Source organism: Amblyraja radiata, chromosome 32, assembly GCF_010909765.2.
Source record: "Amblyraja radiata isolate CabotCenter1 chromosome 32, sAmbRad1.1.pri, whole genome shotgun sequence".
NCBI lineage: Eukaryota > Metazoa > Chordata > Chondrichthyes > Rajiformes > Rajidae > Amblyraja > Amblyraja radiata.
In genome coordinates, this window is record NC_045987.1 from 16,864,538 (window position 1) to 16,883,258 (window position 18,721).

At 44.7% G+C, this 18,721-nt stretch overlaps 1 protein-coding gene across 1 annotated transcript in view; it reads right to left on the reverse strand.

Annotated features, from left to right (window-relative positions):
- The window catches only part of cacna1b (calcium voltage-gated channel subunit alpha1 B), a 499,280-nt gene that overhangs the window by 159,730 nt on the left and 320,829 nt on the right, over positions 1-18,721 (reverse strand). Inside the window, exon 9 of the mRNA XM_033049244.1 lies at positions 1,498-1,613. Coding sequence (XP_032905135.1) covers positions 1,498-1,613 — 116 coding nt within the window. The remainder of the gene's footprint in view (positions 1-1,497; positions 1,614-18,721) is intronic.

An 18,721-nucleotide genomic window follows, 5' to 3' on the forward strand; every position in this document is an offset into this window, starting at 1 on the left:
CAGCACACTCTCTGCAACCTGATGCTATTTTGATGTGATTTCTTCCCAGTCCCACTAAAATGTCTTTGACCTGAAACTCAGTTTCTCTCTCCGCAGTTGCTGTCTGACCTGCTGAGCATTCCTAGCATCCTCTGTGTTTATTAATAAAGATCTGCTCCGCTTATCAAGGGGACATGTTTTGATTTGCACTCATCAGCATCTGGCATTTTAATATTTACATGGATTTCACTTCTCGTCGAATTGCCTTTTGTCAAACTGCATGTCAAAACATTTCTCAAAGTAATTTACAGAGTGAAGAGGCAGAGTGCAGTGTTGTAACCTTTGATAGTAATGCTGAATCAGTACATTGAATTACATATTCCAAATAAATGTTTAAGAAAGAACTGCAGATGCTGGAAAACTCGAAGGTAGACAAAAATGCTGGAGAAACTCAGCAGGTGAGGCAGCACCTATGGAGCGAAGGAATAGGTGACGTTTCGGGTCGAGACCCTTCCTCAGATCCTTTGCTCCATAGATGCTGCCTCACCCGCTGAGTTTCTCCAGCATTTATGTCTCTCTTTTACAAATAAATTATCAGTTCAGTTCGGTTTAGTTTATTGCCACGTGTACCGAGGAACAGCGAAGCTTTTTGTTGCGTGCTATCCAGTCAGCGGAAAGACAATACATGTTACAATCGAGCCATTTACCGTGTATAGAAACATGAAAAGGGAATAACATTTAGTGCGAGTTTAGAGGACAAAGGTATAAGGTGAAGGGGAAGAGATTTAATAGGAATCGGAGGGGGTAATTTTTTCACACATAGGGTGGCGGGTCATGGAACAAGCTGCCAGAGGAGGTAGTTGAGGCAGGGACTGTTCCAACGTTTAAGAAACAGTTAGATAGGTACATGGATAGGACAGGTTTGGAGGGATATGGACCACACGCGGGCAGGTGGGAATAGTATATGCTGGGACACGTTAGCCGGTGTAGGTCAACATGTCCCAGCTATACATTTTCAAGTAGGTCTTTGAGATCAGCTTTTATCAGTAAAAACTGAGGAAACCCATGGGGTTATTAGTGTGTCCTCTTCTGGATGTTCCTCCTGCCTGGAAGTGAACAACAATTGACAAAGGAGTGGAATCAGTTGATCCTTTGTTTTATTCACTTCTATCTTCATCATCTCCCCCAAAAAGTTACATTGCAGAAATCCGTAAAATGACACTTGAAGTGAAATCTTCGCTCTTAGGGCAAAAGGAATCAAGGGATATGGGGGAAAAGCAGGATGGGGTACTAATTATAGATGATCAGGCATGATCATATTGAATGGCTGTGCTTGCTAGAAGGGCTGAATGGCCTACTCCTGCACCTATTATTCTATGTTTTTATGTTTCCATGGGTGATCAGCACAAAGAAACCAGTAGAAGTGTGCCACAAGGATCTTGCACACGACATATGGTGGTTATACAAATGTGAGGTTATGAACTTTTGCACAGAATCAAACATCAGCTACATTCTCACCAGCTATATGGATCCAACGCAGATACCTGTTGAACTCTTGCTCTACCTGCTGTTGTCTTCTTAGTTTTAGGAATGCCCGTCTGTTCTCCACCCTTTCCCTTTCCTTTGCAAACTCGCTGCAAGATAAAAACACATTTTTTTTGGGGGTTTATGCTAAAAGCAAGCAAATTTGTCAAACAGAGCGTGAGAGATAATCTTCACTTCAGGATTGTTTTCACAATTTGTAGACAGAAATGATTTGAACAAAACAGAGTTAATCTTAACGTTGGGTTCCAGTTTCAAAATAATAGGCAGACAGGAAATGCCGGGAACACTCAGAAGGTTAGGCAGCATCTGTGGAAATGGAAACACAGTTAATGTTTTTAGCTGAAGGCCCCTCATCAGAACTGGGAAAGAGAGAAAACTAATTTTACTTTACCAGTGAAGATCCTAAGGTACTGAGAATTACCATGAGCTGATCTGGATAGACACAAAGTGCTGGAGTAACAGCAGGTAAGGCAGCATCTCTGGAGAAAAAGAATAGGTGACAGTTTGGGTCGGACCCCTTCTTCAGACCCGACCCGAATCATCACCTATTCTTTTTCTTCAAAGATGCTGCCTGACCTGCTGTTACTCCAGCATAGTGTGTCTTTCTTTGGCATAAACCAGCATCTAGATAGCAGTCTGAAGAAGGGTTTCGGCCCGAAACGTTGCCTATTTCCTTCGCTCCATAGATGCTGCTGCACCCGCTGAGTTTCTCCAGCATTTTTGTCTACCTTCCATTTTCCATCTTCTGCAGTTCCTTCTTAAACATCTAGATTTCTTTCCTACACATTATATGACCTGACCTTATTTAGCAAGTCCTTGAGATTGTGTGAGTCGCCAATCCCAGCGAGGTCAGGAATGCAGCCTCAGGGTTAAATAACACCATTGAGGAAGAAAAGGGGTTTGTAAAACATAAATGCGCAGCAAGCAAATAAGAGCTATAATTTATCAGACATGTGAGGCTGAAAATTTGACAGCAAATGAATTTGAATTAGTGTCAGTGCCATTTGGGAAGTTTTATGCCAAAAGAAATGTGTCAGGGAGAATGAAGATATTCGCAAAAAGACAGATCTCCTGATGTCAAGATATCTAGAAAAGTGAATCAAGTTGAATCACTTTTCAACACCACGAGGTCAGTTTACTGGAGTTCAGTGAACGGAATCCTGGTTGACGTTATTCTCAGCCTGGGTAGTGACGATGAGATAATTCTGTTGACAGTCAGGGACTGGTAATCACACTGTCATAGACTCATAGAGTGATACAGTGCGGAAACAGGCCCATCGGCCCAACTTGTCCACACCGGCCAACATGTCCCAGCTACACTAGTCCCACCTGCCCATGTTTGGTCCATATCCCTCTAAACCAGTACTATCTATGTACCTGTCTAACTGTTTCTTAAATGTTGAGATAGTCCCAGCCTCAACTACCTCCTCTGGCAGCTTGTTCCATACACCCTTTGTCTGAAAAAGTTACCCCTCAAAATCCTATTCAATCTTTTCCCCTTCACCTAAAACCACATATTCTAATGACCGAGCTCATTTTCATTGCATTTTTTCAGTTAAATCACCCTGCTCTTATCGGGAGATGTTACTTTAGTTTTGGTCGTAACCTTTATTTCCTTCACTCATTAAACAGATTCACTTTTCTGAGTAAAATGAGAAGAGAACAATCTGTCTCTGAACGTCACCAAGACCAAAGAGATGATTGTAGACTTCAGGAGAACGCAGCCGCCCCCCCCCCCCCCTCGCCTCGTAGGCACATCAATGGCTCCATCGTGGAGAGGGTGAGCAACATCAAATTCCTAGGGGTGCACCTCGCTGATGACCTCACCTGGTCTCTAAACACTACACACCTGGCCGGGAGGGCTCAGCAGAGGCTGTGCTTCCTAATGAGTCTGAAACGAGCGAGGCTTCCCCCACCCATCCACTCTATATTCTACAGAGGTACCATAGAGAGCGTCATGACCAGCTGCATCGCCGTCTGGTACAGGAGCAGCACCGCATCAGGCAGGAAGACCCTGCAGCGATTAGTCAGTACAGCGGAGAATATCATCGGGAGCCTCTCCCATCCATTCTGGACATTTTCAACAAAGGATGCCTCCGAAAAGCCTCCAACATTATAAATGACTCCTGCCACCCCTCCCATGGACTCTTTGTCCCTCTGCCCTCCGGCATGAGGTACCGGAGCATCAAGGCCAGCACCACCAGGACGTGCAACATGATGAGCATCCTGCTGCCCCCCCCCCACACACACACACACACAAACACACACCTCAAACACACACACGCGCTGCACTGGCACCTTACATCTATATCAAACACTGTGCACCTTGCACCTCAGCCCCGTGAGGAACAATATTTCGTTCAAATGGATACTTATATCTGGACTGGACTTTGTGCCTTCCCCCACAGTGGGAATCACTGTGGGGGGATGTTTTGGTGTTGAATTTCTTTATGAATACTGTGTTGTATTTTTATTAGTGTGCTGCATGGACATCAGAATTTCCCCTGAATAAGGGGATTAATAAAGTATTTATCTATCTATCTATCTATCTATCTATCTATCTATCTATCTATCTATATGTTCGAAGGACAAATAAATTATTATTATTATTTTTTTTATTTATTTTTTTTATGTGATTTTGCAATAGAAGAGTTCGCCTCCTGAAATTTAAACCAATTTGTCAGGGGGATCAGTGATAGAGTAAATGTATAGTTGAAGGCATGAAAACCTGGACCTGTGGAATGCGCTTCCGACAATATCTGGCAGATCAGGGAGACTTCCCGTAGAGCAGGATGTGCTTCCACCTGCAGCTCCTGACTGATTCCATTGCATTGGACTCGCTGTGGTGCAGCCTAGAAGCTTAGGACATTGTGGACAGCGCATGTAGTCCTCAACCTTGCTTGAGCTGTTGAGAAGGTTTTAAACCAAGGGGATTGGATAGACTAAATCTATAGTTCAAGGCAAGATTCAATATATTGAGGAAGGGAAACTAGGGCAAAAAAAACCCAATGTGCTGGAGGAACTCAGCAGGTTAGATAGAATCTCTGGAGGGAAATGGACGTTTTGGGCTTTTTGAGCTTCTTATGAGCTTCTTCAGTGGTTTGTTTTTTTTGGCTCCAGATTCCAGCATTTGCAGTTTCTTGTGCCTCAATGGAAGGGAACTAAGTCAGTCTAGTAGGCAGTGCAGACATGGTGATGATACGGCACATGGAAAAATTGGAAGGCAAACCTGCATCTAGTTTAGGGACCTGGCAACTAAGATGAATGAACTAGGAGCATTAATCAGCATGTGGGAACATGGTGTTGTTGGTGAGAGAGGGTCAGGACTTATAATCAAGGGGGGATAGGGTGAATGCACAGAGTCTGTTACCAAGAGAAGGGGATGTTTAAGCTGAGAGGGGAAATAGGAACCTGAGGGCCAACTTTATCACTCAGAGAGTGGTGGGTGTATGGAATGAGCTGCCAGAGAAGGCAGTTGAGGCAGAAACTGAGGCAGTTGAGGCAGATACTGTAACGGCATTTAAAAGACACTTGGACAGGTACGTAGATGGGAAGGGTTTAGCGGGATATGAGTCAAACGCAGGCAAATAGGACTAGCTTAGATGGGGCATCTTGGTCGGAGCAGGCGAGATGGGCCAAAGGGCCTGTTCCCATGCTGCTTAGCAACTGCACTCTGGTGCTAAAACCAGCAAGGGGATACAGAGTCATTAGCCACAACTTGAGGATTCTACTCAAACAATTGGACCTGATGCAGGGACAGGGTTGCCATTCAATTCAATGGATGACAACAACCAGGAGAGATGAAGGTGTTCGTTTACTTCAGTTGTAAAGATGTGTCCATTTAGTTAACTGTTTTTAAGTGTTTTAGTTTTTTCATATTAATAACGCCAAATGTTTTAATGCTTCAAATAGTCAGAGACAATCAAAAGTATTCCAAGGATTGACAAGTAACTGAGCGGATGTCAAGACAAGATAAGGCAAGATACATTTATTTGTCACATGTGCCAGTTGGCACAGTGAAGTGTGTGTTCACCATACACCCATACAATTAAAATAAAGAACACAACACACGATAGAGTCCAACATAAAACATCCCCACACGGCAGAATCAAAGTTTCCCACTGTGAGGGAAGGCACCAAAGTCGGTCCTCTTCCTCTGTTGTTCTTAATGTTCACCCGTGGTCATTGTACTTTGAACAGAGATTAGTTCTGTGAACAGAACAAATCTCCACAATCTGTATTCTCTCTTTAATAATACTTTCATTGTGGATGGCCCAGTCATTGTACAGGGCATCAACATTCTAGAAAAAATTGGTTTCTCTGGTAGGTTCCCACCGGAATTGTAGAAGTTATCCCACGATCCTCAACATCTGGGCCTTCCGTTTCCTATCTACCACGCCATTTCTCTGTGACTAACGATATAACTCAGAGTTTTTTTGCCATATTAGTCCAGATACACCTGCAACAATTAGCACCTGTGAAGCTTCTGGAGCCATCATTAAACTTTCCACCTAACCTCCATTCTCAAGCCATGCCTAGCAAATTCACACACACTAGGTACAATGTTTTTACCTTGATACCAAGCCAATTAACCTACAAACTGTACGTCTTTGGAGTGCGGGGGGAGGGAAACCGAAGATCTCGGAGAAAACCCAAGCGGTCACGGGGAGAACGTACAAACTCCATGCAGACAGCACCCGTAGTCGGGATAGAACCCGGGTCTCTGTTGCTGTAAGTGCTGTAAGGCAGCAACTCTACCACTTGCCGCCCAAATATATAATGATCAGTGATGGTGCAGGAGGCTGTGCACGAGGAGGAGAGTCGCAGACTCCAGCAAGATGTATAGATGATTTGGTCTCTTGGGCAGACCAGTGGAAAATGGGACATAATCCAGAAAAAATTGAGGTGCAACAAGAAAGGCGGTGGTAGATATCCAACTCATTATCAAACCAATCCCAACAACTCCCAGGTTAATATTATTTCACGCTCTATTTGTCTAAGGGGTTTAACCCACAGAAATTGGTCTTTCAAACGGGCTATAAAAATTGACATTTCGTAAAATTGGCATTTCAACAGAAAAAGGCAAATGGGACGATAGTGAGTGGAGTAGAGGAACAAAGAAACCATGGGGAGCTATTTCAAGAAAACCTTTCAATTAAAAGATGCCGGAGAGAAAGGTTTCCAGCAGTTCCTATTACAAAGTAACTTGTTTTCCAAATTACCTTGCTGGCACGTAGTAGATAAGTCCAAAGTTGGTTCAGCAGTAGCATTCTCTAACTGAAGAGCCACAGATGGAAATAAAAATGATCTTGTAAATTATAATAAGCACTTTACCAAATGAATCCTCAGAACCAGCCAAATTCCAGCAATTACAATTTTTGAGCATTTAAAAAATTATATGCTGACCTGTGTCTGTTTGAACGCAATTGAAAGAACTATATTCAAAACCGCATTACAACATACTCCAACTGTTGGTACTGATGCAGAATTACTTGTTCAGATGCAATTGAGAATCTGGGCTGAAGTAGTATTTGAAATTGTAATGCTTTTTTTTAAGTCAGTTTATTTTGTTGAGTTTCTGCTCAAACTAATTTGCGCACAAACAAATGTTTCCGTTTAATTATTTAAAATAGTTTCTAAAATCTATATTGAATTATTTATATTATTCATGTCCACTGCTCAGATCTTTGTTAAATGCAATATTAATGTGTAAAAGCTTTCAAAACGTGCCCTTTACTCGCCTATATACAGCAAGCTTGGCTTGAAGAGCCGCCTCAAACAATTGCAAACAAATAAAGTCTGTAAAACCTCACAAATAATTTCCATCTGGTTCAGATGTTGGGAAATTATTTCTGACCAACATGGAAGATTCAAATAAACTGAACTTGCTCAATGTAAATTGTGCTTAACATGCATCAACCTTTTTTAGTTGCTTTGGCTGTCTTGAAGTGAATTCTAGTGGTTGAAACATCAGCTCAAAGTCTATAGTTTTAGTTTAGTTTATTTTAGAGTACAGCGTAGAAACAGGCCATTCGGTCAAAGGATCCCTGCACATTAACACTATCCTACACACTAGGGACAATTTACACTTATACCAAGCCAATTAACCTACAAACCTGCACGTCTTTTGGAATGTGGGAGGAAACCAAAGATCTCAGAGAAAATCCATGCAGGTCACGGGGAGAATGTCCAAACTCCGTACAGACAGCACACGTAGTCGGTACCGAACCCGGGTCTCCGGCCCTGCATGTGCTGTAAGGCAGCAACTCTACCAACTCCAGCTTTTTGTGTCTGTCTTCGGTTTAAACCAGCATTTGCAGTTCCTTCCTACACATTAAAAAAATCAGTCCGAAGAAGGATCCCAATCTCTTTCTCTCTCCCTCTCCCTCCATCTCACAATGGGGAATGGGGAGAGAGAGAGGAGGAAGGGGAGAGAGAGAGAGAAAGAAGGAGGGGAGGAGGGAAGGAGAGAAGGAGAGAAGGAGTGAGGGAGAGAGAGAGAGGAGGAAGGGGAGAGAGAGAGAGAGAGAGAGAAAGAAGGAGGGAAGGAGGGAAGGAGAGAAGGAGAGAAGGAGTGAGGGAGAGAGAGAGGGGGGGAGAGAAGGTGCCACCCAGATCTGCCAGGCCTGATCAGATATATCCAAAGACATTGTGGCAAGCTGGAGAATAAATTGCAGGCACCGTGAGATACATGAATGGTTAGACATGGGTGAGGAACTGGAAGGGAGCTAATGTTGAGCCTCTATTTACGAAGAGCTGCAAAGAAAGGCCTGGGAACCAGAAATGGCTAGCCCAACTGGATAAAGAATTGGCTTCATGAAAGAGAGCAGAGGGTGATGGTGGAAGTTTGTTTTTTGGACCGGCGGCCAATGACGAGTAGTGTGCTTCATAAATCAGCGCTGGGCCCATTGCAGTGTGTGGTCATTATGAACGATTTGGATGGGAAAGTGCGAGATATGATTAGTAAGCTTGCAGATAACAGGAAAGTTGGTGGCATTGTAGATAGCAAAGATGGTTATCAAAAATTGCAGTAGGATCTTGATGAGTTGGGCAGGTGGGCTGAGAAATGGTAAATGGAGTTTAATACAGATAAGTTCGAGGTATTGCATTTTGAGAAGTCAAACCATGGCAGGACCTTCATAGTGAATGGCAGGTTTCTGGTTAATATTGTGGAGCCGAGGGATCGAGGAGTGCAGGTACATATTCCTTGAAAGTGGCATCACAGGATGGTCAACAAGGCTGTCAGCACATTGGCCTTCATCAGCCAGAATATTGAGTATAGAATTTGAACTGTTATGTTACAGTTGTACAAGATATTGGTGAGGCCGCATTGGGCATATTATGTTCAGTTTTGGTCACCCTGTTATAGAAAATATGTTGTTAAGCTGAAAGGGGAGCAAAGAAGATTTAGAAGGATGCTGCCAGGACTCGAGGGCCTGAGCTATAGAGAGAGGCTGAGCAGGCTAGGACATTATTCCTTGAAGCGCAGGAGGACGAGGCGTGATTTTACAGAGGTATATAAGATCATGAGGGGAATAGATTGGGTAAATGCACAGAATCTTTTGCCCAGATTATGGGAATCAAGAACCAGAGGACATAGGTTTAAGGTGAGGGGAGAAATTGGAATCTGAAAGCCACGTTTTTCACACAAAAGGAGGTGGGTATATGGAACGAGCTGACAGAGGAGATAGTTGAGGCAGTTACTATCACAACATTTAAAAGACATTTGCACAGGTACATGGATAGGAAGGGTTTCGAGGGATATGGGCCAAACGCAGACAGGGAGTAGTGTAGATGCGCATCTTGGTCAACCTGGTCAAGATGGGCCGAAGGGCCTGTTTTCCATGCTGTATGACTCTATGTCTCCTGAATCTTCAAAAAGATTCTTTCTATTTTCTCCGTGTAAGACACTACAGAATGTTATACATTCCATTCTCCCCAGCCTCCTTTGTTTGTAACGAAAACATCCTGAGCCTATTCCAGCTTCATTCATAGCTACAATTTTACCAGTCCTGACTATTTCTTTGTAAATTACCTTCTCTGCACCCACGCCAGTGCAATCACATCTCTCTATAATTAACCCACTGCTCAAGCTGTGAGAGAACTAGCACATCCTGATAACGTGCCTGCGTTTATATCCTATGACTCGGCCAATTAAAGAAACTACCCTGTATGCCTTATCAACCAAGGTATTGTCCCACCTTACTCCCTGCAAGGATATTTGCATATGAACTGCACAATCTCTTTGTGCCTTCTCTTCAATCAGTTTCCCACCATTTGCTCTGTCGGAATTCGCTTTACCTCACATTTCTCTGGATTAAATTACTTTTGTCATTTTTCCTGCTCAACTGAATAGCCAGTCTTCCTCGCTTTAATCTCTCGTGCTCTATGGAAGAGTGCAGCACAAGAACAGGCCCTTCTGTGGCGAAGTAATCTGTGGAGTGAAGGAATAGGTGATGTTACGGTTTGAGACCCTTCTTCAGAATGAGTCCCACCGCAAATTGGAGGAGTAGCACCTCACATTTCACTAGGGTAGTTTACACCCCAGCGATATGAACATTGACCTCCAATTTCAGGTAGTCGTTGCTTTCTCCCTCCTTCCCCTCCCCTTCCCAGCCCTCCCACAGCCTACTGTCTCAGCCTCTTCCTTTTTTCTACCCTCCCCCCATCCCCCCCACCTCCACATCAGTCTGAATAAGGGTCTCGACCCTAAACGTCACCTATTCCTTCACTCCATAGATGTTGCCTCACCCGCTGAGTTTCTCCAGCATTTTTGTCTACCTTCGATTTTTCCAGCATCTGTAGTTGTTTCTGAAACATTTTGGCAAGTAATCTCCTCTGCCAGTACGTGATCCATATCCTCCCATTCCTTGCATATCCATCTGATTATCTAAAAGCCTCTTAAACAGAACAATTGTATCTGCTTAAACCCGTATCCCCGGCAACACGTTCTAAACACCAACCACTCTCTGTGTAAACAAATTGTCCTGTACATCTCCTTTAAACTTTCCACCCCTGACCTTAAAACGATTCCCTCTAGTCTTTGACATTTCTACTCTGAGGAAAAGGTTCTCACTGCCTGCACTATCTATGCCTCTCATAATTTTACAGTATATACGTCTATGAGGTCTCTCAACCTCCGACACCAAAGAGCAAACAATCAAAATGTATCCAACTTTTACTTACAGCTAACACCCTATAATTCAAGCAGCATTCTGGTAAACCTTTCTGCATCCTTCCTGTAATGGGGCGACAAGAACTGCGCACAATGCTCCAAATGTGGCCCATAAGGTTTTATAAAGATGCAACATGACTTCCTGAATCCTATACTCCATTCCTCAAACAATGAAGACAAGCATAATATATACCTTCTTTACCACCTTATATAAATGTGTAACCACATTTCAGGGAGCTTTGGACTTGGAACCCAATATCCTTTTGTACATTTGAGTGTCTGGCCATTAACCGTATACTTTCTGCTTACATTCGACCTCCTAAAATACAACACCTCACATTCGCTAGGATTAAACTCCATCTGCAATTTCTCCACCCACATCTGTAACCGATTTAAATCCCACGGTATCTTTCAACAGCACTTCCCGCTGTTCATAACGCCACCATTTTCTGCATCATCTGCAAGCGTACTAGGCCATCTACATTTACATCTAAATGACTTAAATAGTCATTTCTATCTCGCTGGCAAACATGTGGAAAATATTTACATCATGTGCCCTACATTTACACCCAAGTTATTGATGCAGTAACAAAATAGTTATCCAGCCTTACACACGAACAGACTCTGTCCACTGACATTACAGAAAGAAACATCGAAACATAGAAAAATAGGTGCAGGAGTAGGCCATTCGGCCCTTTAAGCCAGAAGAGAAGGAATGGGTGATGTTTCGTGTTGAGACCCTTCTTCAGTCTGAAAGAAGGGTCTTGACCCGAAACGTCACCCATTGCTTCTCTCCAGAGATGCTGCCGGTCCCGCTGAGTTACTCCAGCATTTTGTGTCTATCTTCAATTTCCTTGGCCCCGCTCTGGGAGTAGGAGTGGGGGCGGATCCGGACCGCAACGGACGTGAGCCCCAGGCCGAGTTCGGCGATCGTTTGCCTGCTTCTGCTGCTGTTAGAGATGAGACGTTGCGCTGCGCCAGGGTCTGGGGCCTGTCCCACTTTGGCCGTCAGTTACGCGACAGGCCGTCAGTTACGCGAAGATTTCGTTCGCTACAAAAACTTTGGAGCCCCGCGCGATGTCGCGCACAACCACATACCCCTCCGCGTTTCTCAGTGGGACCGGCCCCGCGCGATCATACGATGCCTGTGCGCCTCAACGCAACCACGAGGTCACGTAATTTGCGTGCCAAGGACACCTAAGTGGGACAGGCCCTTTACTCTCTCTTGAAAACATCCAGTGAATTGGCCTCCACTGCCTTCTGTGGCAGAGAATTCTACAGATTCACAACTCTCTGGGTGAAACAACCAGGTCGAAGGAGGGACAGTGGTGAGAGAGCATCAGAATGATGGAGGCGCAGCATCAAGTTGCCCCTGGACTGACTGGGGAGACTGTGCCAAAGGAACAGCCAGGCTGATAGCAAACATCACTGTGAGAGCATTGGGGGCAGCAGCACGACCGTGTTCACATTTCTGGGGGGATTTCCGCAACATTTACATACAGCTACATTCGAGTACAGTTTCATACAAACAGAACAGTGGTGCTGGAGTAGAGTTTCTCCCTTTACAATGCCAGAGACCAGAGTTTGATCCTGACTACAGGGCAGCATGGTGGCGCTGCAGTAGCGTTGTTGGCTTATAGCACTTTCAGCATCAGAGACGCGGGTTCGATCCCGACTACGGGTGCCGTTTGTATGGAGATTGTACGTTCCCCCCGTGACCACGTGGGTTTTCTCTGATCTTTGGTTTCCTCCCGCACTCCAAGATGTACAGGTTTGTAGGTTAATTGGCTCGGTATAAATGTAAATTGTCCACAGTGCGTGGTTAATGTGTTAATGTGCGGAGATCGCTGGTTGGTGCAGACTCGGTGGGCCGAAGGGCCTGTTTCTGCCCTGTATCTCTAAACTAAATGAAACACTGGGTGCAAGGTAGATGGCATGTTGACCGATGTGCTTTAGGACAGTGAACAATCTTTGAGAAACATTGATTAGCTTCAGTATAGATAGGTTTATACAATTTGGATTTAAATGCAAATATTTCCTTCATTTATGTGAAGAGATGATTGAAGAATCATGACTGTCATACAACAAATGCCACCATGCAGATGCTAACCATTGCAGGTGACTATTTTGCAACACTTGCAGTTTTTATCATCTCTCTTGAACACATACCTGTATTCCGAATGGAAGTTTAGGCTCGAGTTGAACCCAAAAGGTTTTTTCATTCCATTGAAAACAGCTCTTTAATAAAACCTGAACTGACACGTCACTCATTAGTCGGTTTCTACAGATATGCCTTTCCCCCCCAAAAACCAAAATAAGAATTTCACCCACAGTGTTTCTAATATAATTTTTAAGAAATTTCTTGTTTGCTGTGACAATTAAGGTTAGACACAGTGAATGCTTAATGACATGTTTACATTCATTTCTGCCTGTTAAAATATTCAGATTCACTAGGGACAGATAGTGAAAAGCATCAACACCATCTGGAACCTCAGATAAATTCAATGCCCCTGGCACAAGCTATGGTGATGCATTCCTGACTTCTACATTGGGGGTGGGGGTCTTATAACCAACAATGTGCCCTATTTGTATTCGTAAGGAACTGAGCACTAGTTTCAGCTGCATGTCCTGGATCAGTTATATTACCCTGAGTTTACATGGTCCAGCTTAGGGTAAGGTTAAAATCTCAGTCAGCTTGTGCAAAATGGGCAGGCGGACACTGAACACTTTCCTTAATATCTTGTTCATTCGTTAAACTCAGTCACCCGATCAGTACTGTACTTTCCTAATACTTCACATTTTCAAAAAAATCAGAAGGGCTGAGCAAAACTAAAAGACTTGTTTTATGTACATCTTAACAATTGAAACTAATTTTTGAAAGGTATTTTAAAAGATCGTTTGCAATCTCTCACTGGCTGCATCACCAATGAATCATATTGATTCCCCCATTTCTGCTGTTGGTTGATCATGGAGTTGTACAGAACAGACGTTGACGCTTTGATCCGCCATATCCATGCCAAACTCCTTTCCTATCAACATTAGTACTGTTTGCCCACGTTAGGTCCATCTCCCTGTATACCATGCCTATTCGGTTTTTTTTAAACGTTCTGGCACGTTTATTAAGAAAATGTGTGTCGGAACGGCATTGAGTGTCCATTCAGCCCATCTATCTGTGAGTAATAGAATTTCCAGAGCCCTGTCTTTTCCATGCCTTAGCAAATTGAAATAGTGTTCATAAAATGATCTTGGAAGAACTTACTGCTTTTTGAAATGTATTTTAACTAAGTCAGGCCACACGACATTCTCAGCCATGTGTAGAACTGTAAATGCTGGTTTAAACTGAAGATAGACACAAAAAGATGGAGTAACACAGCGGGTCAGGCAGTATATATGGAGAATAGGATCAGGTCCTCTTTCCTATTCCTTTTCTCCAGAGATGCTGCCTGACCCGCTGAGTTACTCCGGCTTTTTGTGCCTATATGACGTTCTGCTTTGCTTTGTGCGCGTGGGCAGCTTGTTGTGCTCCCGTTCCCCCCCCCCTCTCCTCACCACACAATCCTGCTGCAGTGCACAGGCCAACATCACGGGCAGGCTTAATTTCCCAGGACCCATTTGGCTCCTCAGTGTGAGCTGCAGCCACCCGGACCCATCACTACACAAGGAGTTGCCATGGAAACTGTGAGCAGAGTAGCTTACCACCAATGCAGTAAAGCGTCAACACGGTAAAACGAACAACTCTCTGCGTTGAGAAAGCTGCATAAACCTCTCCTCCAATGGCCCCTAACACAACTCTCGCTCCCAACCACTGCATAAAATAGTTTAAAATTCCCGAGCTTACGTTTGAAAATTAAAGATGACCAAAAGTTGGGACGCCAACTTTGTACACAAACCAAAACACCCAGGAATGTATCTTGCAAGGGCGGGCAACGTTACTGAGAGAGTTAATAGTGGTTCAAAATTACGAGGTGACTTGATAGAGTGAATAATAAGAATGGAGCCATGAGGGATATGAGACTAGAGTGGATGGGCATCTTGGTTGGCATGGACAAGTTGGGCTGGATGATTCTGTGAGAGAGCCGGCAACTAGAAGGTGCACAGATGTAAGTCATATGGCTATAAAACCAGTTGGGGAGAAGCTATTACATTCAGTAAGCTATTGTGATTGCCAATGTACCAACTGATAGGCTGGTGGAAGAAAATTCAACAATAACAAAACCATTAACACTTGAATGGGCCGCGTATGAGGAAGGGGTCAAGGAATTTCCGTAATAAGCCACACATTGTGTGGTCCCCAGGTACACAAAAAAAAGCTGGAGAAACTCAGCGGGTGCAGCAGTATCTATGATGCTGCTGCACCCGCTGAGTTTCTCCAGTTTTTTTTGTGTACCTTCAATTTTCCCGCATCTGCAGTTCCTTCTTAAACACATTGTGTAGTCCCCATATGAGTTCCCATCGCTGCAGGTGGAATCTGGAGAGAGTGAGTGAAGTTGAAAGGTACCTGTTTGAGATAAGAATGAGATCAGCCACGTCAAGGTGGAGAAGAAAGGACCTATTGATCTACCTGTCCTTGACGTCAACTAATTTATACGGTACCTCCTGGAAAATCCCTCGGTGGGGATTGCTTTGACTGTGGACCAGAGGTCAAGCTGAGCAAAAGTAGCTCACAGCTCAAGGTGCAAGTCAGCTGTCACCTAGATGAATGGCAAAGCTGGGGCGGAGAACTCAATACCCTACTGTTCTCAAGCTACCAAATCCTAGAGTGAAAATTAAAGGGGGGGGGGGGGGGAAGAAAATCAAGCAAAAGCATCCAATTTTTAGGTTGAAGTCAAAATCTGCAGCTGCCAAATTAAACAGTAGTTGAATCACCTCAGTACAATTACTAAGTGAATTTCACCAAGTTCAAGGTTTCATTATTTTAGTTTTTATTCAAGTTTTAGTTTTAGAGATAAAGTGGCAACCAGCGACCCCCGTACAATAGCACTATTCTACACACGAGGAACAATTTACAATGTTTTACTGAAGCCAATTAACCTACAAACCTGTACATCTTTGGAGTACAGTTTTTCATATATTTTTCAATAATGCAGGATAAAAACACAATCTTATACGATCTACACAGATATTTAATCGTGGATGGCTCGATTGATCATGTGTTGCCTTTCTGCTGACTGGTTAGCACGCAGCTAAAGCTTCTCACTGTACCACGGTGGAGGTGACAGTTAACTAAACTCAACTTAATATGCATAGAAATGACAACCTGACATGGTTGAGGACATCTGCTTTTTTTATAAACGTTTCTTCTTCTCGATCCAGAAACCCCGTGAGTGCTCAAATGATGGGAGCTCTTCAACTGGCAGCACGTCCTTCAGGTGCAAACCATTTGTTTGCTGGAGGAGGCAATCTGTCAGTCAGCGGGCTGATTAACAGTGCAGCAGACAGCAGTCAGAGCAGTGATTTATGTGCTGCCGAGCTTTGCTCAGTGTAAAGTGACCGCCGAGCAAAGGGGTGACCCATCGGTAGTCTGCCACAGATGCAGATCTATAACTTCACAGGACAAACTTCAGTGATTCAGCAGACAAACTGTGTAGGAAGGAACTGCAGATGCTGGTTTAAACCAAAGATAGACACAAAAAGTTGGAGTAACTCAGCTGGACAGGCAGCATCTCTGGAGAAAAGGATTACCGTACTTCCCAGCCATGACGACGGGACCCCCAATTTAAGTTGCTACATTTTGAAAAAAGGATGGCAGGACAGATTCAAGGGTTTGGTTTAGTCCAGCAGTCGGCAACATCTCCAGCGTGTCCCGGGACTGGCTGAAGTTCCCAGATCCCTCGCAACCCGGGACCTAGCTGCAGTTCCCAGGTCACCTGCGAGCCCCGGGACTAGCTGTAGCACCCAGGTCAGCTGCGTGCCCCGCGAATGGCTGCAGTTCCCAGGTCGGCTCGCTTGCCCCAGGTCGGGCTGTAGTGCCCAGGTCACCTGCCCCAGCACTAGTAGAGAGAGAGAGAGAGAGAAAGAAAGAAAGAGCGAGCCCGGAACGGAGCAGCCAGCCTTCCGCCCAGTAGCTACTCGCCAACCACCACCTCCACCGGTTGCGCCTGTGCCGAAGGACACCGTGGCTGGCTGGCAGGCGGGCCAGTAGAAGGCGTTGAGGTGGCGGCCGGTTCAGCTGTCCGGTTTCGGCGGCCGCTCGCAGCCACCTGAGCTACTTCCCTCCCTGGCCACAATGCGGTGACTCCGGGCCCGGAGCGCCGTGGCAGCGGTGAGTGAGTGAGTTACTGGCATGATCCCCGCCCGCCCGCCTCCTTCTCAACGCTCCTGCCCTCCCCGCAACTTTACCCCTGGCGGCCCAGCCAATTTGTGCAGCCCAGGCCATGCTGACCCGGGCCAGACCCCCCACACACTCTGAAAGGAATTCCCCCCCCCAGCGGCGCTGTCCTTTTACAGCCACTTCCTATCAGCTGCCAGCAATGAGGGATAGACTTGGCTATCCCTCAGTACACAACATCGTTCTTGATGTTGCTGTACTGAGGGATAGCCAAGTCTATCTTTCCTGGCTCACAACCTAACCTTCAGACTCCAAGACGCAGGTAGATTTTCGTCCCTTATTTATGGGTGAAAAATAGCGTCTTCATTGCCGGGAAATACGATAGGTTCCCTTTCCTATTCTTTCTCTCCACAGATGCTGCCTGACCCGCTGAGTTGCTCCAGCTTTTTGTGTCTCTGGAGAGAAGGAATGGGTAATGTTTCGGGTTGAGTCCCTTCTTCAGGTTTCAGTCCCGACCCGAAACGTCACCCATTCCTTCTCACCACAGATGCTGCCTGAGTTGCTCCAGCATTTTGTATCTACCTTCAGTGATTCAGCAGCTGCTTTACTCCACCTCCATCTGTATCTTCTTTCCAACTTTCCTGTCCTATCCCCCTTTGAAACTAAAATATATTTTGTTTATTTCAATGCAACTCGTGGGATATTTCCTCAGCATGTAATTTGCTAGAAAAAAAGAGTAAACACATTTACATAAATGAATAATTTTGCTTTAAATCACCGTCACACTTAGATTTTAAAATTCTCACGTGTTTTCCAATCCCAGTGTGCACTTTATCTCTGGTGACCACCTTCAGCCAAGTGACAATCGGAGACATTTCTCCAGTTCTGGTGACTTGATATTCTTCATTTATTTGGTCACACAACTGCAGATAGGACTTTGGTTGCAAACATTTTGTGCTCTGCAGTTCACTCTCTGAAACATGGAACCTGCAACACCGAGCGGGCCATTCGGCCCACAATGTCTGTGCCAAACGTGGTGCGAAGTTAAAGTAATCTCCTCAGCCTGCACGTGATTCATCTCCATCCATTCCCTTCCCTGCAGTTTTGCCATATTCCCTTCAGGATTCTCCCAAAAACCTGCCTCTTTGACCTCAGTATCACAGGAGGTTTGCACAATAGATAGAGGCCATTTTGGTTTACTTTAGAGACACACTGTGGAAACAGGCCCTTCGGCCCACCGCGTCTGCGCCGATCAATGATAACCCCACTATCCAACACACTAGGGACATTTTAACAATTAACAGAATCCAATTAACCTACAAACCTGTACATCTTTGGAGTGTGGGAGGAAACCCGGAGAAAACCCACGCGGTCACAGAGAGAACGTACAAACTCCGTACAGACAGCACCTGTAATTGTCCTGGCAAACACATGCACACTCCATCCAGCCCACCCAATTCCTCTGCCCCATCCTCACTGCCTTGAAAATGCTTTCAGATAATTAGTGAGCTTCATTTTGAATCCTATCTTTCTATCAATCTCAACTAGTGCCTCTGGAATGTATCCACTCGCTGAGTTAAAAGAGTTTCTCCTCGTGTTGCTTTCAGTTCCTTTGCCAATCCCTTGCTTTCAACATCCTCTCTTTCAGACAGTACCTCTGGGGCACGGATACTGCACGGATACTGCCTGATCACCTGAGTTCTACCAGCAGTTTGTCTTTTGTTTAACTGCAATCTCTTGAGATTCCACTTCAT